The sequence below is a fragment of the Musca autumnalis genome, unplaced genomic scaffold, assembly GCF_047663935.1.
Source record: "Musca autumnalis isolate F117 unplaced genomic scaffold, ASM4766393v1 scaffold_4, whole genome shotgun sequence".
NCBI classification, from domain to species: domain Eukaryota; kingdom Metazoa; phylum Arthropoda; class Insecta; order Diptera; family Muscidae; genus Musca; species Musca autumnalis.
This window is the reverse complement of record NW_027411977.1, coordinates 112,795,403-112,817,801: the sequence shown is the minus strand read 5'-3', so window position 1 is coordinate 112,817,801 and position 22,399 is coordinate 112,795,403. Positions and strand designations below refer to the sequence as shown.

Sequence of the window (22,399 nt, the reverse complement as noted above, 5' to 3'; positions counted from 1 at the left end):
CAAATAATTTTAGGAATATTTTGGTTGGTTTCTTGTTCGATGTTCGTGTTTAGTAAGGTATCTTGCACGACTTCTAAAGGGAGAGCAAAAATTTAGCACGATCGTGTCACATAGTGCAGATCGTGTTTAGTCGTGTCGTGCAAAACCGTGTCGAACACAAAAACACGATCACGCACGGCCGAAAATGCATTCCGGCACGACACGCACAAACACGGCGTTTTTCGAGAAGGCACGAACACGCACTACTCACGGCACGACACGCGCCCACCTCTAGTACCGTTATATGGGGCATATGCTAAAACATCGACCTATGTTGACAGTTTTTGGTGAAGATGTTTTGTGAGCACTGGGAACCTCAAATGTAAAATTGCAGGTAGTTCGGTCAAATAATGTAGCTATAATCCCCAAAATACCGAAAATCGGGAGGTGCCGTTATATGGGGGCTATACTGAACCATGGACCTATGCATGTTGACGGGTTTTGGTGGAGAGTGTGAGTGACTACTGAGAACCTCAAATGTAAAATTACAGGTAGTTCGGTAAAATAATGTAGCTATAATCCCCAAAATACCGAAAATCTGAAGGTACCGTTATATGGGGCCTATACTAAAACATGGACCTATGTTGACGGTTTTTGGTGGAGATGTTTTGTGACCACTGAGAACCTCAAATGTAAAATTGCAGGTAGTGCGGTCAAATAATGTAGCTAAAATTCTCAAAATACCGAAAATCGGGAGGTACCGTTATATGGGGGCTTTACCAAAACATGTACCTATGTCCATATCTTTTGGAATATAGGTTTGTTGGTCATTAGGAACCCTAAATGTCAAATTATAGCTAATTCGGTTTGAAAATGTGACTAAAAATGGCAAAATACCTGAAATCGGACGATCCCGTTATATGGGGGCTATACTAAAACGTGGACCGATATAGCCCACCATCGAACTCGACTTGCCTGCAAAGAAAAGACGTATCTTCCCAAACTTTCAGCGTCCTATCTCTATTTTTGTGGATACTAGAGTGATTACCACAGACGGACGGACGGACAGGCACAGATCGACTCAGAATTTTACGCTGATCAAGAATATATATACTTTATAGGGTCGCAAATGATTATTTCAATGCGTTAAAAACGGAAAAACAAATATAACATACCCTCCATACTATGGTGGAGGGTATAAAAATGCAAATAATTAAGCAAGGGTCAACTTTAACGAGCTATACAAGAAGTCTGACCTTAAGTAACGGCATTTAACCCCCAAACAATTATTTCTGTTTCTGTAAAATATATCTCAGACACACAGAGACATTCGCCAAAACAATAAGATGTAAACATTTTGGTGCTAATTCCAACAATTGTACGGTAATACACTATTTCTTTGGGGTGTATGTAAACTTTTGTCCCTAATATTTTTTGGTTTTTGTAAAATTTATCGGTATTAGTATTATGGAATATTCTCTTGTTGTATTAGTGAGAAGAAATAAAACTGTGTACTTGGAATTTTATAAAAATCATTACCTACACTAAAACCCGAGATTTGTGGGGTGTATATAAACTTCTGTCCCTAACTGTAGATGTGAACGGATATAATTATACCCTACACCACCTATGTGGGGAGGGTATTATAAGTTGGTTTTGGCCAAAAAGTTTGTAACGCATCGAAATAATGGTCGTAGACTCATACATATGTATAGCAAAATGAATGTCTCGACGAGCTGAGTCGATCTGGCTATGTGTGTCCGTCCGTCCGTTCGTCAGCTGTCCATATAAACCTTGTAATCACGCTACAGGTCGCAATTTTAATCCGATCGTCACCAAATTTTGGGTGTTGATGAAGGTCGGATGATATTCAGGGGTCGGAATGGGCAAAAAACTAATTTGGAGAAAAAGTCGACATTTTATTTCAAAGCGAATATCTCCGCTTCTATATGGGGTATATCAAAAGCAAAACCTGCAAATGAAAGTAGAAAATATCAACTTTGTTACATCGTTGCGTATGTTGTCGTAGGTGGTCAAAGAACGAAGATATCCCAATAGCCGCTAATAGAAACCAACTTTTCATTTTTGTGATTTTAATAATAATGACGAATATCACAACTTTGGTTGGGGTCCTTCCAAAAATATAGTCTGACTATGAAAGTAGAAAATCCCATCTTTACAATGATGCAAAGTAGGTTGGCGTAGGTGGCTAAATAACCGAGATATCGCAATAGTCGGTAATACATCTCATTTTTCCATTTTTTTTTTTTGTAATCACGCTACGGGTCGCAATTTTGATCGGATCGTCACGAAATTTTGGGGGTTAATGGGAGTCCTACTGAGGAAGAAGCCTCAGAAGGGGTCGGAATGGGCAAAAACTTATTTGGGGAATATCAAAAGCAAAACCTGCTAATGAAAGTAGGAAATATCACCTTTGCAACGATGTAACTAACGTACGTTGTCGTAGGCGGTCAAACAACGAAGATTGCCTCTAAGAGAACACAACTTTTAATTTTTGCGATTTTAATAAGAATGACGAATATCACAGCTTTGGTTGGGTTCCTTTCAAAAGCAAAGTCTGACTATGAAAGTTGAAAATCCCATCTTTACTATGATGTAAATCAGGTTGGCGTAGGTGGCCAAATATCGCAATAGTCGGTAATACATCCAATTTTTTTCATTTTTTTGTAATCATTTTTTGTAATTTTGGGTGTTAATGGAGGTCCCACAGAGGAAAAAACCTATTGATTTTGGTAATGGTCGGATATTATTCAGGGGTCGGAATGTGAAAAAAAAAACTTATTTGGAGAAAAGGCCAACGTTTAATTTCAAAGCGAATATCTCTCTTCTGTAAGAGGTATGTATACACGGTGCGCCTTAACTAATTTTAAATGGAAGGTGCTTACACCTGGGAAGTTTTTGCAGATTCTGAAACTACAATGCTCATAGGTGAGAAATATCAAGAAACAAAAAAAAATCGCCGTAGGGATTTTCAAATAAATCACATATTTAGGGGTTCTATAGGTTTTCACGATTTTGCTTCTAAACAGCGAGTCCTATGTGAATGGGCCTAAAGAAAATGTTGTAGCTGTGAAAATTCTCCACAAGATTGGCCTTTATGATACTTTCGTAGGTGTTACCGTTTTTGAGTTATAGAAGTTCAAATTGAGACCATGCACTTACTGTATCGCCTCCTTATAAAACAATGTCATTAGTGCAATTTCCCAAATAAAACTTTTATATCTTGAAAATGGTACAACCAATAAAAAAATAAATCATCAAGTCTTGTAGAGAATTTTCAAAGCTTCAACATTTTCTTGATATGACTTACGGTTTCCAATCAACATCTTGAAGACTTAAGATAAAAACCTAAAAAAATTGAACTGAACCTCTATATCTCAAAAATGGTAAAACCTACGAAAAAACGTAAAGGTTAGTCTTGTAGAGAATTTTCACAGCTACAACATTTTCTTTAGACTCATTTCGATTCGACTTGCTGTTTCCAAGCAAAATCGTGAAAACCTAAAATAATCCTAAAATTGTGAATTTTTATCGCGATTTATTTAAAAATCCCTCCGGCGATTTTTTCTGTTTTCTTTATTTTTCTTATCTATTAACATTGCTGTTTCAGAATCCGCGAAATCTTCCCATGTGTAAGCGGTTTTCATCAAAAGTTAGTTAAGGCGCACTGAGCATGATATTGTTTTATAAGGAGGCGATACTGTCAGTGAATTTTCTCAATTTGAACTTCTATATCTCAAAAACGGTAAAACCTACGGAAACATCATAAAGGGCAATCTTGTGGAGAATTTTCACAGCTACAACATTTTCCTTAGGCCCATTTACAGAGGACTCGCAGTTTCCAAGCAAAATCGTGAAAACCTAAAGAACCCCTAAAAATGTAAACTTAAATCGCGATTTATTTGAAAATCCCTCCGGCGATTTTTTTTTTGTTTTTTGATATTTCTCTTCTGTAGTTTCAGAATCTGCAAATACTTCCCAGGTGTAAGCACCTTCCATTTAAATTTGGTTAAGGCACACCGTGTATATCGAAAGGAAAACCTGGCAAGGAAAGTAGAAAATATCACCTTTACAGCGATGTGAAGTAGGTTGTCATAGGTGGTCAAACAACAGAGATATCGTAATAGTCGGTAATGCATACCGTTTTCCATTTTTTGCGTAATCACACTACAGGTCGGAATTTTGATCGGATCCTCAAGAAATTTTGGGGGTTGATGGGGTTTGCGTACATCCCACTTTTCCATTTTTTTTATTTGAGTTGTACTGACGATGCACTTAAATGCGTTTCAACAAAGTTGACCTGTATTAATGAAGACATTTAGAGCAAAGGTGCTAAGCTATCCCAATTTTAATATTTTGAATTTTACCAGTCAAAAATTATGCACAGGGGTTGTGGTATAGGGTATCACATAGTCGGCCCCGACCCGACTATAGCCTTGGCTCACTTGTTTCTTAATAAAGCCATTTTATTTCAGGCGAAACTCGATATCTTTGGATCAAGGTTATTATTTTGTAGAATTCCGAACATCCTTGTAAAGCAAGTTTCTTAGAAAAACATTTCTTATTATTGTTATGTATCTCCAGTAACGTCAAGACAAGTGTATAATTCTCCAGAATGTATTTCTACGCAATGTTATCAATTGACAGAATTTTCAGTTATTTTGTTTTGCTTTCTTTTCCCCCTTTACTTAGAAAATCAAACCAATTGGCCGCAATGCATGACATGACTGTATCAACACCAGGGACAACAGCAACAACAGGCAAGGCACCAACTTGCGCAGTTACAGTCAATACAACAACTACAACGATTGCCTCAGTTACGGCAACAGCATCAACACCCGCTTCTACACCTGCAATTACATGCAAGACTCCAACAGGATTTGTAACATCTGGTAGTAGTGAACAAACTAGTGATATAAAAACAACATCAACAACGACATATCGTTTAACCAGTTCAAGGACATCCGTGAAACGACAAAAGTTGAATTCTTGTACCGCCACCAGCAGTGGTGTACACATGAATGGACACGAACATAATCATGTAAACGATATGTCTCACCCACATAGGGGATATCAACAACATTGCAGCATAAAAATAAAACAACACCATCATCATAGTCAGAAACAACAACAACACCAGCAGGGGAAGCATCATCATCATGCTCAATTATCGAGTCACATTTCAACTGATAGTATTAAACGAGGCAAAGGAATTTATTCGTTTTCTTCGAAAAAATCAGGTGAGTATTGTACAAACAAATAATGTTAACGGGGGGAATATTTTAAAGAAATTCCTCATTTGGCATCTTTACGAGTTAAACAAGCTACCATGGTGTTTGCCTGCTATAGTGGAATCCTATTAATTCGTAGTGAGATTTTTTTTTCGTCGAATTATCAAGATTTTTGATCGAACGGAACTAAATAAAATGAGTGAGTGGAAGAAGTTCTGTAGGTTTGTAACAATTTATTGAGGTTTTCGAATTATCGTGACTCTACTGTTAATATTATCATATCTTCGCATCAGGGTTGGTGAAAAGTTTGTTATTTCTTTGAAATTCAACGGATGACTAGAAAAAAAGTGTATTGAAGAAGATTGGTCTCCCGGCGTGATTGTAAAAAAAAAACAAGTAAAAAGTCGTTAAGTTCGGCCGGGCCGAACTTTTTATACCCTCCACCATAAAATAGTCTTAATTAAAATGGAATAATTAGGGTCCTTTCACAATTTTAGGTGGAACAACTTTTCGACAATGGATAGACTCCTACTGCCTCCCACTATTGCTTGAATTACACTGTGAACACAAATGTTGGGGCAGAGATAATTCCTTTTGGAGATGAAAGCCCTTGGTGTGTGTATATTAAAAACCCCGAAGGACAGATGCGCTGTGAGTCGAACTTCAGCTTTATAGCGTGATGAAATTTATGCAAGAGACCCTGTAAGCCATCATCAATTAGCATTATATCTTTGTTTGTTGTTTTTGTAGAGCACTTAAGCAACAGTGAACAAAGATATAACGCTAATTCCTGATGGCCCACAGGGTCTCTAACAAAAATTTCATCACGCCATAACGCGGAAGTTCGACAAACGGCGGATCTGTCCTTCGGGGTTCATAAAATACCCACCAAGGCCTTTCTTCCCCAAGAAGAATTTTCCGTGCCCCAGACTTTCACCTCCATTTTGTTGCACAGTGCTATCTAATCTAATCTAAAAAAAATGTGTTCAGCGAGGTGAAAGGTACCACATACGGGGCTATATCAAAGAGTCAACCTATTTTTAAATTTTTTGGCGGAAAAGTTTTATAGCTGCAGGGAACTTCAAGGGTAGTTTCATCAAAACAATGTAGACCCTCAAAAATGGACCCATGTTGTCGAATTTTAGTGAAGAAATTTCGTGACCACTGAAAATTTCCGAAAATTGGGAGGTACAGTTATATGGGGGAATATACCAAAACATGGACCTATATTGACGATTATTTTTGAATAGACAAAATTGTAGCTAAAATTCTCAAAATACCGATCATTACAGCTAGTTCGGTTAAAAATTCTCAAAATACCGAAAATCGGGAGATACCGTTATATGGGGGCTATACCAAAACATGGACCTATGTTGACGATGTTTCGTTGGAGATGTTTTATGACCACTGAGAACTTCAAATGTCAAATTACAGCTATTTCGGTTAAAAACTGTAGCTAAAATTCTCAAAATACCGAAAATTGGGAGGTACCGTTATATGGGGGCTATACCAAAATATGGACCTATGTTGACGATGTTTAGTGGGGATGTTTAATGGCCACCGAGAACCTCAAATGGCAAATTACAGCTAGTTCGGTTAAAAATTGTAACTAAAATGCTCAAAATACCGAAAATCGGGAGTTACCGTTATATGGGGGCTATACCAAAACATGGACCTATGTTGACGATGTTTGGTGGAGATGTTTCATGACCACTGAGAACCTCAAATGTCACATTGCAGATAGTTCGGTTACAAATTGTGGCTAAAATTCTCAAAATACCGAAAATCGGGAGGTACCGTTATATGGGGGCTATACCAAAACATGGACCTATGTTGACGATGCTTGGTGGAGATATTTCATGACCACTGAGAACCTCAAATGGCAAATAACAGCTAGTTCGGTTAAAATTTTTAGCTAAAATTCTCAAAATACCGAAAATCGGGAGGTACCGATATATGGGGGCTACACCAAAACATGGACCGATGTTGACGACGTTTCGTGGAGACGTTTTATGACCACTGAGAACCTCAAATGTCAAATTGCAGATAGTTCGGTTAAAAATTGTGGCTAAAATTCTCAAAATACCGAAAATCGGGAGGTACCGTTATATGGGGACTATACCAAAACATGGACCTATGCCCATATCCTTTGGGATATAAGTTTGTTGATCACTAGGAACCCTAAGTGCCAAATTATAGCTAATTCGGTCTGCAAATATGGCGTAGAACGTCAAAATACCTCAAATCCGGAGGTACCGTTATATGGGGGCTATACCAAAGAGTGAACCGATATAGCCCATCTTCGAACTTGACCTGCCTATGGAAAAAAGACCCTTGGGTGCAAAATTTCAGAACTCTATCTCAATTATTGCGGACGCTAGAGTGATTACAACAGACGGACAGACGGACGGACAGACGGACAGACGGACATGGCTGGATCGTCTTAGAATTTTATCCTGATCAAGAATATATATACTTTATAGGGTCGCAAATGATTAGCTCAATGTGTTACAAACGGAATGACAAACTTAATATACCCTCCATACTATGGTGGATGGTATAAAAATAAGCAAAGCTATAGCTACACCAGTGCCGACCAAGAAAAGGAAAGACAATAATGTGAATGTACTAGAAACATTGCAAATTTCCCACTAAAAATTGTTTGCCGAGGGCTCTGATATTAGATTCTTTTAAGAGGTTTTCCAAAGTTTGGTTTTAAAATTTTAAATTTTCCCTTAGAAATTTAATAGAATTTCAGCAAGATTTCTTCTAAGAATTTCTGCACACTTTCCTGAGCTTGCTTTCGAAATCTGCAAATACTCTAATGGAAAATTTTGTTTCGTTTCTTTCTCGCGAACAAAATTGACGAACTTTCGTTGAGGGTTGATTTAAAATCTTGTTATTTTAGTTATTTCGCAGCTGTTAAGTGACAATGACGTAACGGAACAAGTTGTTTTGTGATGAAATTGACACATCCCACTAAACAATTTTTGCCGAGATCGTACCTAATTCGGACGAAATCTCTGCACAAGTTTCCATTTCTGATTCCGTATTCGCATGTAAAACATGTACTTTTTTGTGTTAAGCAGGTCACAGAATTCGAAATGTTTTGTCGAGGGAAATTCGAAAAGAACATTCGAGTGTGAACACGAATTCGTTTAGTTCGTTTTAATTTTCGGGCAACACTCTGAAGAAATATTCGAAAACCTGCAGAAAATAGAATTCTTTTCGAATATTTGTTTCGACATTCTGAAAATTTTCTGAACAAATTCTAAAAAAATCCAGATGTTTTATTCGAAAATCGAAAACTATTCTGATGTTTGATTAGATATTCGGAATATTTTCTTCCAAAATTCTCAATGTTTTTTCGGATATGATTCGAATTTCTCACTAATTAAATCGGAAATCTACTTAAAATATTTATTTAACTTTGGATTATTACAATGTGGACTTAATAGCATTCATCGCTGCTGCCCGCTGAATTGTACAAGGTGGCGCAAAAGTAAACTTCCGATGTTTTTTGGCTGTAATTTAAAACAAGTAAGAAAAGCGTTAAGTTCGGTCGGGCCGAACTTTTTATACCCTCCACCACAAATTTCAGCCATTTCGGTGGATTAATGTGGCCACAACCTTCAAAATACCGAAATTCGGAAGGTACCGTTCTATGGGGGCTATATGATGGCGTGGACCTATACCCACAAATTTCTGGGGGAAAGTTTTATACGCGTAAAGAAGACTAAATACCAAATTTCAGCCATATCGGTGTGTTAATGAGGCTAAAACGTTCAAAATATCGAAAATCGGGAGATATTGTATTATGGGGGCTATATCAACACGTGGACCTATATAAACATTTTACGGTAGAAATGTTTCTTAGCCTCTGGAAACACAAAATACAAAGTTACAACCGATTCTTTGGTCAAATGGGTCTAATACAGTCAAAATATATTAAAATGACGCGTACTTTATAAGGGGTCTTATGTGGGGACTATACCAAAACGTGGACCTATATAACCCAACTTTAGTAGGAATGTTTTCTGGCCTCTGAAGACACAAAATACCAAATTACAACCAATTCTGTGGTCAAATGGGTCTAATACATTCAAAATATATTAAAATGACGCGTACTTTATATGGGGCCTTATATGGGGGCTATACCAAAACGTGGACCTATATAACCCAACTTTGGTAGGAATATTTTCTGGCCTCTGGAGACACAAAGTACCAAATTACAACCAATTCGGTGGTAAAATTGGCCAAATATCTTAAAAATTCCTTAAAACGACGACGCGTCACGCGTCATTTTGTATGGGGGCTATACGAAAGCGTGGACCTACATAGCCCGCTTTCAATACCAAAAGTCCTACGTAAATATAACATATTTTCCCAAAATTTCATCAACCTACGTCAATCCGTTCGGACGCTAGAGTGATTTCGACAGACGGACAGACGGACGGACATGGCTATATCGATGTAGAATTGCACGCTGATCAAGAATATATATACTTTGTAGGGTCTACAGTGATTATTTCGAGTAGTTACAAACGTAGTGACAAACTTAATATACCCCCATCCTATGGTGGAGGGTATAAAAAAAATTTGATTCTTCTTGTGGATTATTTTTATTTAGTCTTTTAATTTTTTTTACATCAAGTCGCTGTCAGATAAATGACCTCCGCCACAGTTCAATGTCATTTGAGCCCTTTTTATGGCATTTTCCATCACTTTGACCAAAACTTCCGGCGATAGGTCCTCACATTCTTGACGGATATTGTCTTTAAGAGCTGAAAGAGTCTGAGGCTTGTTGACATAAACCCGCGACTTCAAAAAGCCTCACAAAAAGAAGTCTGGAGCGGTCAAATCAGGCGATCTTGACGAAATAGTCACCAATATTCCGCGTTCTGAAGCAGTGTAGCGTAACATTGTTTATTAACGTGTATATGTGTTTACTACACAAATGTCAAAACAGAACTGACGTTAGGGGCCAATCGCAAAATTTATAGCATTTTCTGATAGGAGGACGGCTTTTGCACCACCTTGTACATTTATCTGTACTTATAAAAGAGTATAGTAATGATGACTGACTAACTGATAATTAGTGTCCAGGATAAACGGCTGAAAATAGAATCTTGACATTTTGGGTGAGTGTCACTCTTGGTCTGAAGGGGTCAGATAAGTCTGGGTTTTTGGAAATTCGAACTAGAAAGGTACGAAAAGTACTAAAAGGTACTAAATATGGTACCATTTGCATATGACGAACCAGTAAATTTCAAGCTTTTAGCTCTATCCGATCACATACTACCAAATGGTACTAAATTTAGTACATGTTAGTACTTTCGACACTTATAGTTCGAGTTGAGAAATATGATTGATACATGGAGGTGGTTTTTAAAATGTGTACTCTTGTATAAGAAAAGTACTAAATGGTACTAAATTCGGTACAATTTGGATTTGGGTGAACCGATAAAGTTGGAATCCTGAAATTTTGAATTAGGATCGCTATAGGAACGCAAGATTGAGATATGGATGTAGTTTTGGAAATTCGTACTTATGTGTACTAAATGGTATTACCTATCTATAAGTACTAAATGGTACTAAATTTGGTACAATACGGATTTGGATTGAGATGGAACCCTGAAATTCGGAATTTAGATTACTGTTGCAGTGTAGGCTTGAGGTAGTTTTAGAAATTGGTACTTATGGGTATGAAAAGTACTAAATGGAACTAAATTTGGTACAATGGGATTTTGGGTGAACGGATAGAGCTGCAATCCCTAAATTTGGGATTTGAAATCAGGAATCCTGAAATTTGGAATTGAGGTTACTGTTGAAGTGTAGGATTGAGATATTACGAAAATTACCAAATGGTACTAAATTTCGTACAATTGATATGAAGATGGTGAACGAATGGAGCTGTTATCCCTAAACTTGAAATTTTGATTACTGTTGCGGTGTAGGTTTGAGGTAGTTTTGGAAATTCGTACTTATGGTTAGGAAAAGTACTAAGTGGTACTAAATTTGGTATAATGTGTATTTGGGCGAAAGGATGGAGCTATTGTTGGAGTGTAGGATTGAGACATGAAGGTAGTTTTTGAAGTTCGTACTTATGGATACGAAATGTACCAAATGGTACTAAATGTTACAATTTGGATATGAATGCACGGATAGCGCTGGAATCTTGTTATTTGGATTAATTAAGGTAACTGTTGTAGTGAAGGATTGTGGTAGTTTTGGAAAATCGTACTTATGGGTACGAAGAGTACTTAATGGAGCTAAGTTTGGTACAATTTGGTACTGGACGAACGTAAAATGTGAAATCCTGAGATTTGGAATTAATATTACTGTTACTACTTGGTATTAATGTAAGTGTAGAGATGAGATATGGGGTTGTGGAAAGACGTACCATAAGTATACGAAAGTTACTAAATGACACTCAATTTGTTATTGGAGTCAGGGTGACTGTTGGTGTGTAGCGTTGGTATATGGAGGTGGTTTATGAAATACGTATCATAAATATACAAAAAGTACTAAATCGTTCTAAATTCGGTATTGGGTGTAGGAGTAGAGCTGGAATTTATAAAATTTGTTCTTAGAGTCACTGTTGGTATGTGGGGTTACAATAAGGAGATGACTTTGGAAATACATAGTACAAAAAATACTTAATGATACAGAATTTGGTACAAATTGTTTTTGTGTAATGGGGTTAGCCGAAATTTAAAAATATTTGAAATTCGTAAAGTACTAAATAGTACTATTTGAAAAGTACTAAATAGTACTATTTGAAAAGTACTAAATAGTACTATAGTTGGTTATGGAGGAACAGATAGAGCTGGAAATGAGAATCACGGTTGATATATTGGTTTGATATAAGGAGGTAATTATTTTTAAAAATTTACTATATTTGATACTGCAAATTCTGAAATTTAAAATGAAATACCTGTCATAAGGCTACGAGAAGTACTAAATGGTACTAAACTGTTGGAATAAAGAATTATATAAATAAAATAATACTAATGTACGTAAAGTTCCAATAAGTGATCGAAAACATTAAATATTACTAAACATTGAAGCACTGATATTGAATGAACTCTTGGGATGAGATCAGAATGGTTATTCCTACTTAACAAGTAAAACAGTATCAGTCGGCTTTGTCGACCTGTGTGGATTTAAACACTTTTTCCCACAAAAAAAAACTTGTGTATTTATGGGGTGTTTTTTTTATAATTTTAGGCGTATGAACCGACAAAAATAGGGATTGGATTAAAAATTCGCGGGGGATATTGATAGATAGGGCTTTTTGTACCATACTTGCCTACGAAAAACAAATAGGGCCACTAGGAAAACCTTCGGTAAAATTTCCAACGGATCCTCGAAGAGACCCTTAACCACACAAAAATGGTGAACATTTGTGTGGGTCGTACCTCAAGCATTGGATCGATAGGGCTAACATTTGAACATAAACTAAATATGGACAAAATATTTAGATATCCAAAGTTTGGACCATATTGGTAGCACGTTTATTAGAAATCGCGCATAGCATTTTAGCGAATATTTTCGAACTTTTGTGGGGGAGGTGGTATCGGAAGGAGTGGACCTATAAGCACCACCTTCGAATTTCATCTAATATTCGAAGAAATATTATAATATCCACAGTGTGAACGACCGCAATATTCGGTTCGAGCACTCCAGCCACTACATATGGTGCCACAGGTGAATTTTTTACAACTATCGGTCTGTTTTACCAAGAAAAAAAAACTTTACTGTTGTAATTGAGGCAGCGAATGCAAGTTGCTTCAATAAAAATCAAAGTTATTCGAGAGCAGGTCTTAAAGTGAATTTATCCGAAATGTTGTGTGGTAGGTTTCCGAAGGAGTGGACAAATTTAATCCATATTCGAACCTGACCTGAAAATACATCGATCTAAACCTATTTGGATAAAATCCATCAAGAACCTTGGATGTACAATCACACATTATTTTAGGGATGAATCGGATACAGATCCCATGACACTAAATTTTTTAAACCGCTGTTTTCGCAAAAACGCAAGTGATGTGTCAGTTTCTTCATTGAAAAAGAAACGATCTACGAATAAACATCCTCCTCACATAAAATCTGTCAACATAGGTCCACTTCTGGGTAAAGCCCCACAACCCTACACATCCACTAAGGAGTAAAATGTCAATAATTTTTTGTTTTCATTTGTAGGTATAATGTTCTGTACCATTAATTTTATTAATAATGTCTCTCAGACCAAGTTCAGGTTGGAACTGCATTGCAATTTTTAACGTATATTGGTACTTGTACCACAGCAACCAAAAATGTTGCACTATATATATCACCAACATTTACAGGTTAAAACTGTGAAAATTTGCGAGAGGATTCTTAATTTAACAGAAATCATCATTTGTTAGAATTAGTGAGTCCATTTCTTCAAAACACAGTCAACAATGGCGTTCATTTCCTGCATTTACCTTCCACTTTGAAAAAGGCAATTATTAAATTAAATGAAATTTCCGAAGTCATTTAAAAAAACTTGAATTTCTCCGAAGACCGCTCGTTTCCTAAGCTGTTTTATGGCTTTGCGAACAGAGAAGACCCCAATCTTTCAGATCATATATATCTTAAAACGGGAATGTACGGGACTCACGTTGTAAATATCCACGGAAAATAAAAAAATAATTTTGAAAACTTCAAAAAAGCACTTCATTCCTATTAAAATTGCATGAAAACAATAAGAGTTTTTTTGCATTTTTTTAAAGAGTAAAATATCAAAATTGTTTTTTCAAATATTAAGAAAAATAAATCATGGCATACTGACTTTGTTCGCGCCACTCTATTTTTTTAATGAATCCAAATTACATTTCTTAGAAAAAACAAGGCTATAGTCGGGTCGGGGCCGAATATGCGATACCCTACACCACTACCCCTGTTCATAAGCTTTTGACTCGTAAAATTCAAAATATTAAAATTGGGATAGCTTAGCGCCTTTTCTCTGAATGTCTTCATTAACACAGGTCAATTTTGTTGAAACGCATTTAAGTGCATCGTCAGTACAACCCAAATAAAAAAAAGGAAAAATGGGATGTACGCCAACCATCAATAGGCTTCTTTCTCTGTTGGACCCCCATCAACCCCCAAAATTTCGTGAGGATCCGATCAAAATTTCGTAGTGTGATTGCACAAAAAATAGAAAAAGGGATGCATTACGGACTATTGCGATATCTCTGTTGTTTGACCACCTATGACAACCTGCGCCACTTCGTTGTAAAGGTGATATTTTCTACTTTCCTTGCCAGGTTTTACTTTCGATATACATATTACAGAAGAGAGATATTAGCTCTGAAATAAAACGTTGGCCTTTTCTCCAAATAAGTTTTTTCACATTCCGACCCCTAAATATTATCCGACCATCACCAAAATCAATAGGCTTCTTCCCCTGTGGGACCCCCATTAACCCTCAAAATTTCGTGACGATCCGATCAAAATTGCGACCTGTAGCGTGATTTCCAAAAAAATGGATAAATGGGATGTATAACCGACTATTGCGATATCTCCGTTATTTGGTCACCTACGCCGACCTAGTTTGCATCATTATAAAGATGGAATCTTCTACTTTCATAGTCAGGATTTGCTTTTGGAAAGTCCCCAAACAAAGCTGTGATATTCGTCATTATAATTAAAATCGCAAAAATGAAAATGTGGGTTTTATTTGCGACTATTGTGATATCTTCGTTGTTTGATAACCTACGAGAACCTACTTTACACCATTAGAAAGGTGATATTTTCTACGTTCATTGTTCATTGTCATTGGTTTTGCTTTTGGTATACCTCATACAGAAGCTGAGATATTAGCTTTGGAAAAAAATGTTGTCTTTTTATCCACATAAGTTTTCTGCCCATTCCGACCCCTAAATATTATCCGACCATCACCAAAATCAATAGGCTTCTTCCCCTCCGGGACCCCCATCAACATCGTGACGATCCGATCAAAATTGCGACCTGTAGCGTGATTACAAGTTTTAGATGGAAAGACGGAAAGACGGACATACATAGCCAGATCGACTCAGCTCGTCGAGACATTCATTTTGATATATATAAGTATGGGTCTACGACCATTATTTCGATGCGTTACAAACTTTTTGGCCAAAACCAAATTATAATACCCTCCCCACTTAGTGGTGTAGGGTATAAAAATTATTAAACAAAAGTGCAACTTTAAGTGCATTATTAAGTCGTTTCGCGGAGTAAATCGCAAAACTGAGTATGGATCATATGCAGTGGGGTACTTAGCTTACGAATTCAATAAAAATTTAATTATTTTATGTACTTCAAAATTACTTAAAGTTTCACTAAACTACCCATATTTCGCACTGTGCGGCGTTGTAATTTGCATTCTATATGATGATTTGAAAACTTTTCTATCATAATTCCGACATTTTGTAGCATGGAAGGTAAATGTAGTTCTTTACAATCAAAACGTTATATGTTACGAGTAAACAGAAGTTTCGTATTATAACCACTACATTGATATAAGTACACTGTGTGTAATTTTTTGAGTCATGTTTTATTAACCATATTCTGACTCCACAGTGGGATAGAACTCCAAAAATGAGAAGACACGTGTCTCGCCTCCAAAGGTTTGTGGCTTTGATGTAAAAAGGGTCATTTAGTCAGGACTATATCTTCCAAACCGTTAGGAAATTTTAATTTATCTCAGAGGCAAAGTTGTAGCTCTTGTCTTAAAGAACAAAAATTGTGAACACATATAACTCAGCAAACTTCATCTGCAAGGTCAAAATCACCATGGTCAAATTTAATTTAAAATTTTTCTCAAGTTTTGTTATACAGCTATCAAACCGAACAAATTTGAAGCTAAAACCAACTACAAAAATGTACCTCACATCTCAATAAACATCTTTCTAGAATATACAAACCCTGAAGGAACAGGTCTTAATGGTCAAAATAGCAAAACAATTGCAATTTTTATCCTCTTTTCTCGACTTCTGCTCCATAGATACTAAACCGTTCAAAATTCACGAAAACAATCAACCACAATAGTTTAGCAAAGGCTTCAATAAACAACTATCTGAAATATGCGAAATGTCTATGAACGGTTCTTAATGACACAAATAGCAAAAATCTTTTGAAAATATCCAATTTTTATACTTTTTTCTCCGACTCTGGTCCAAAGATACACAACCGCCCAAAACATAAGGATACAGTCAACTACAAAAATTTACTTTAGATTTCAACAAACAAGTTTCTAGAACAAATGAAGATTCTAGGAACGATTCTTCAAGCTCAAAATTCGATTATTTCAGATCATACTTTCCTGTTCAGGTCCGTAAATAACAAACCTTTCAAATTTCCTTGAGTTTTTAACAGTTTGTTATTTCCAAACCTGAGAAGGGGGAATGTTAAAAATAATTTAATTGTTCGTGAATTTCAGCCCTAAGAATCATTCGTAGAATCTAAAAAGTTGTTTATTGAAATCTTAGGTACATTTTTGTGGTTGACGGTATTTTTGGGCGGTTGCGTACCTTTGGACCAGAGTCGGGGAATAAAGTATAAAAATTGTATATTTTCAAAAGATTTTTGCTATTTTTACCATTAAGAACCCTTCATAGACATTTCGCATGTTCCAGAAAGTTGTTTATTGATGCCTTTGCAACGCTATTGTGGTTGATTGTTTTCTTGAATTTTGAACGGTCTAATATCTATGGAGCAGAATCTTAAAAGAGGATAAAAATCGCAATTGTTTTGCTATTTTGACCATTAAGATCCGTTTCTACAGAGTTCGTATATTCTAGAAAGATGTTTATTGAGATCTGAGGTACATTTTTGTATTTGGTTGTTTGCTTCAAATTTGATCGGTTTGAAAGCTGTATAACAAAACTTGAAAAACATTTTGAAAGAAATTTGACAATGGCGATTTTGACCTTGCAGATGAAGCTTGATGGATTATATGTGTTCACAATTTTTGTTCTTTAAGACAAGAGCTACAACTTTTCCTCTGAGATAAATTCAAATTTCCTAACGGTTTGGAGGATATAGTCCTAACTATATGACCCTTTCTACATCAAAGTCTCAAACCTTTGGAGGCCTATAACCGCGAAAGTTGATGAGATAGGGAAAAACGGCGAGACACGTGACTTCTCATTTTTGGTATTTTATCACACTGCTGTGTCAGAATATGGTTAATAATTTTAGCTTCAAAGGAGAGGTAAACAGTTGATTTTCAAGTTTTGTTTCGTTAATTTGTCAAAATATGTCCCAGAATTTAAAATATGGACAACATTAATTAATATCGGATAATTTCCCACATGACCTATTTAATAATGTTGACATTTTCCTTGACCAAAACTCTTTCTTTGTGCAAAATTTTGTCAGTATTAAAATATACCTGCGAACCCTAGAGCGTGGTTATGGCGACACTACACACAATTAAAACTGCGTAATCCTTGTATATTCTAGGCTGTAACTACGTTATCTGATAACGTACATCAACATAATTGAGGTTCCTCTTCAACATATAACTCACGTAGGCGGTATGTGTCTTCCAGATATAACCGGCTCCTTCTCTGTTATAACCTCAAAGATTACTCAGAATTTCTCGCCGATCGGGTAAAATGTTTGTTTTTGGTCCATTTCAAATACTAAATACTTTGTGATCCACGCCAATAACTATAGGGTTCTATTCTGGTCCGAACCTCACCTCCATGCAAATTTTCGTGACGATTGTTCCATAATTGCGGCCTGTAGTTTGTTTACAATATTTAATTGACGGCCACACATCGCTTTATCTCGTCGAGATAGAAATATTGGTATGCCACATTGGGGTTCTACGATGAATATTCCGCGGTGTTACATACATTTTGGAAATTTTGGTATAGGGTATAATAAATAATTAAATAAATAATCACAATAGAATTAAAGATAAATCACGTTATTGCATTTTCTTTGTCGAGATAATTTCTTTTAATAATACCTTTTGATTCCTTTCAGCAATAGCAATATTTTTTTACAAAAGAATATCACAAAAAATATTTGCAACGTGACAAGGGTGTTTGCATGGATAATTATGTGTGAATATGCTTTAAGACTATTTGTTGGCAGAGTTATGTATGTATGACAAGAGACAAGTTAATATATTCTAGAGCACTTAATAAATAACGCACGTACAGATACAGCATTCGTTGGATTTCATAATCACATACATAACTATATGAAATATTTGTATTATATAAAAACGTAGTGCTAAGTTAAATATACTATTAATACAAAATAGTATAGGAATTGTGCGTTTACTGGAAGCAAGTGAGCATAAATTTCAATGCATTATTTACGCTCACTTGCTCCTAGCAGGAGCACTCTGCCGGTCGCTGGACCGAATATTTGCATAATGTGACCTTGCCTTAAAGGTGAAAGGTTTTGTTATTTTCTAGGTTGTCCCCTCAGCCTGCGTGTATTGAAACATTCATCTATTGACAATATCGAATCGTATGCCGAATAGGCAACCGAAATAATTTTCCCCCAATAATTATGCGTTAGGGGTTTTCAGATTTTGTGGCCCTTTTTGGAGGTTTGAAATGTTGACAAAAATACACATATTTGGATTAAAGATGAGATAGTTGAAGGAATGCATCAGCATTTTGGAAGTGGATACTATTTTGGGAGTCATTTCTTTTCGATCATTTCAGTAGGTCACAGTATAACATAAACATTTTGGATCACTGTGTCAGAAAGCACTTGAACACGAAAATCATAATATTGCTGTAAACAGAATCACAAGGAGTAACATCGGCATACATTTCCAAAGGATCTTCGAACACATTTGTGTGGGAGGGATATAGTCCATATTCGAAGGCGATCTATGTCTGGAGGAAATATTACAATGGAGCCAATCAAGTATTCCCTTCAAGAGTTATCATGCGCACCATTTTTGGGTAAAATTTTGAACTTTTGTGAAGCAGTGGACCGATACGGCCCATCTTCGAACTTTACCCACTTAGCGCCGAGAATTTTTGTTTGCTTTGTTTAAAGGTTCCACTTTAACTTTAAAAAAAAAAAGATATTTTTGAGGCTTTTTAAGCAGTTTTTTTTAATAAATAAATTTTATACCCTCAGCATTTATGTTAACGAGGGTACATACACTTTCATACGGGAAAAATGTGCCTCATCGAAATAATGGTTTTAGACCCCAAGTATGTTTGGACGAAATGTGTTTGAGACAATTTGGAGTTGATTTAGCAATGTTCGTCCGTCTGTCTGTCTGGAGCGCACGATAACTCTCCAACGAATCAACCGATTAGGTCTTAAACTTGGCTTTCGTAATATTTTGTCCAAACTTAGTTTAAGTTCGAAGATGGGTTATATCGGTCCACTCCTCCCGGTACCTCCCACACAAAAGTTCGAAAATGTTCGGAAAATTTGTGCGCAAGATAACTCTTGAAGAGAGTAACCGATTTGGTCTATACTTTGCACATCGTGAAATTTCTACCAGACTTAGATGAGGTTTCAATATGGACTCAATCGGTCCACTCCTTCGGGTACCTCCGTATAGTATAGGACCTGCTCTCGAATCGCTTTGATTTTTGTTGTAACAACTTATGTTCACTCCCCCCATACGACGGTACAAGTTTCATCAGGGACAAGTCCACACTTCTTTAGAAAATAGCCTAAAAGGTGCAAAAAAGCCCTATGACACCGTGTGTAGTGGTTGGAGCGCAAGATAATTCCCGAACGGATCTGCCGATTCGCTTCAAAATTTGGCCTTCGTAATATTTTGTTCAAACATAGTTTAAGTTCGAAAAAAAGCCATATCGGTCCACTCCTTCCGGTACCTCCCCCACAAAAGATCGAAAATATTCCCTAAAACCTGGGGTACCACTCACACAAATGTTCAAATTTTGTTGTTGTTAAGGGTCTGTTCGGAAGGGTTTCCGTTTAACGCATATTTAAAATTTTCATCAAAAGCTGAAAATTACAAAAAAGTCGATTTTTCTGAATCGCTTGCGTTTTAGGCCAATTGCGTGAAAATGCATGGACCAAATGAAGCTTTATAATCGTGGAATGATAGATAACGAACAATACCGTAACAAAATGCAAAAAAAACACACACACACAAAATATGCATACCCGAGTTTTACGTCAAATTTGGCTTTAAGTGTGTTAAACTAAGTTCGGACAAAATATTACGAGAAGTAAATTTTAGACCAAATGGGTTCATCCGTTAGAGAGATATCGTGCCATAGGGGTTTTTAGGCTATAGAGGGTATATTCACTTTCATACCGCAAAAATGTGCCTCAGCGAAATAATGTTTTTAAGACCCCAAGTATGTTTGAACCAAATCGGTTAATTGACCCGAAAGACCAGATTTAAAACCGGGTTAGACCCGGTTCTAGTGAACCGATTACAGCAAAGTGAAATCGTTTGAAAGCTTATGGAAATACCTAACATATGGGGTTTTTATTTTAACCGGTCCGCCTTATAATGCTCTTACGCAGCTTACTTCTTCACATGTGTAATTTGACACTTATATCGCGATATCTCATGAATGGTGACTCATATTGAAAAGTCACAGGGATCATTCTTGTATGCAATTTTAAAGCCTACAAATTTTACGTTAGTCGATTTCTGATTGGCCTTAGTGTTTTTGAGAAAAACAAAAAAACCCTTAATAACTTCGTTTGCACACATGGAATCGATGAGGACTTTTTGAACCTTACTTTAAAGGCGAATAAAACTAAACGTTTCAAACTGGGTTCTTAAACTGCCCTGAACAGAACTTTTGTGTGGGAGGTACCTTAGGAGAGAACCGACATATTCCATCCCGATCTATATCTGGTAGAAATATTACAATACTTCCCTCGGGAGTTATCGGGTCTACCATTTTAGCCAAAAAAGCCAAAAGTGAGACACCCGAAGGAGTGCAACGATATGGCCAATCTTTGAACTTAAACTATGTTTGAATTGAAAATAATTTACGAATTCCGAATTTGGACTCAATCGGCTGATTCGTTCGAGAGTTATCGTGGGCTCCAGCCAGACAAACAGGTATGGCTAAATTGGCTCCAAATTATCTGAAACGCAATTTGTCCCCGTAATCTTGGGGTCTTAAATAGCTATACCCAAAACAGCCAATCGCGCATTGTTTTACAAATGCTTTTAAACAATATGCAATTTTTACTATTTTAAAATACAATTAAGTTTTTAAGTCATTAAAAATGATAAGAAGAGACACAAAAAAAACGATATGAACCGGCAGAAATATGGTTTGGATTAAATCTCAAAAATTTGCGGGGGATATCGATAGATAGAGCTTTTGTACCATACTAGCATACGAACAAGTAAAAAAGTGTCAGTCGGCTTTGCCGACAGAGATATACCCTCAGCCTGTATATATTGAAAAAAATTTTCCCAAAAAACGTATGTATTTAGGGGGTTTTAAAAATTTTGGGCGTATGAGCCGACAAACATGTTGATTATGATTAAAGATCAGAAGTTTTGCGAGGGAGATACTAAAAGGAATGGATCTACATTGACCATTATGGAAGTGGATTTCCAGCCACTACATATGGTGCCATAGGGGGCTTTTACACCCTTCGGGATGTTTGCTCAAGAAGTATGGACTTGCCCCTGAAAAAACGTTTACGATCGTAATTGAGGCAGCGAATGCAAGTTGCTTCAACAAAAATCAAAGTGATTCGATAGCAGGTCTTAAAGTGAACTTCTCCGAAATTTTGTGTGGGAGGTACCGGATGGAGTGGACAAATATAGTTCAACTTGATCTATATATAGTAGATATATTAGGATGTGTAAAGTATGGACCAATGCGGCCACTCCCTTCAAGAGTTACCGTATGAACAAATTTTCCAAATATTTTTGAACTTTTGTGGGTGAGGTACCTGAAGGAGTGGACCGATATGGCTTATCTTCAAACGTAAACTATGTTTGGACAAAATGTTACTAACGCCAAATTTTGGACCGAATCGGCAGATCCGTTCTAGAGTTATATTGCGCTCCAACCGCCTCACACGGCGTCATACGGTTTTTTTTGCACCTTTCAGGCTATATTCTCAGGAAGTATGGACATGCCCCTAATGAAACTTGTACCGTCGTATGGAGGGCGGGGAATACAAGTTGCTAAAACAAAAATCAGAGCGAT

At 36.5% G+C, this 22,399-nt stretch overlaps 2 protein-coding genes across 22 annotated transcripts in view; one reads left to right on the top strand and one right to left on the bottom strand.

Annotated features, from left to right (window-relative positions):
• Nucleotides 1-22,399, bottom strand: part of fry (microtubule binding protein furry) — a 522,947-nt gene that overhangs the window by 157,176 nt on the left and 343,372 nt on the right. The gene's annotated exons all lie outside the window — the stretch shown is intronic.
• The window catches only part of CNMaR (G-protein coupled receptor), a 143,782-nt gene that overhangs the window by 25,163 nt on the left and 96,220 nt on the right, over nucleotides 1-22,399 (top strand). For both annotated transcript variants that reach the window (XM_073983069.1, XM_073983070.1), the window contains exon 3: nucleotides 4,693-5,240. In XM_073983069.1, coding sequence (XP_073839170.1) covers nucleotides 4,693-5,240 — 548 coding nt within the window. The remainder of the gene's footprint in view (nucleotides 1-4,692; nucleotides 5,241-22,399) is intronic.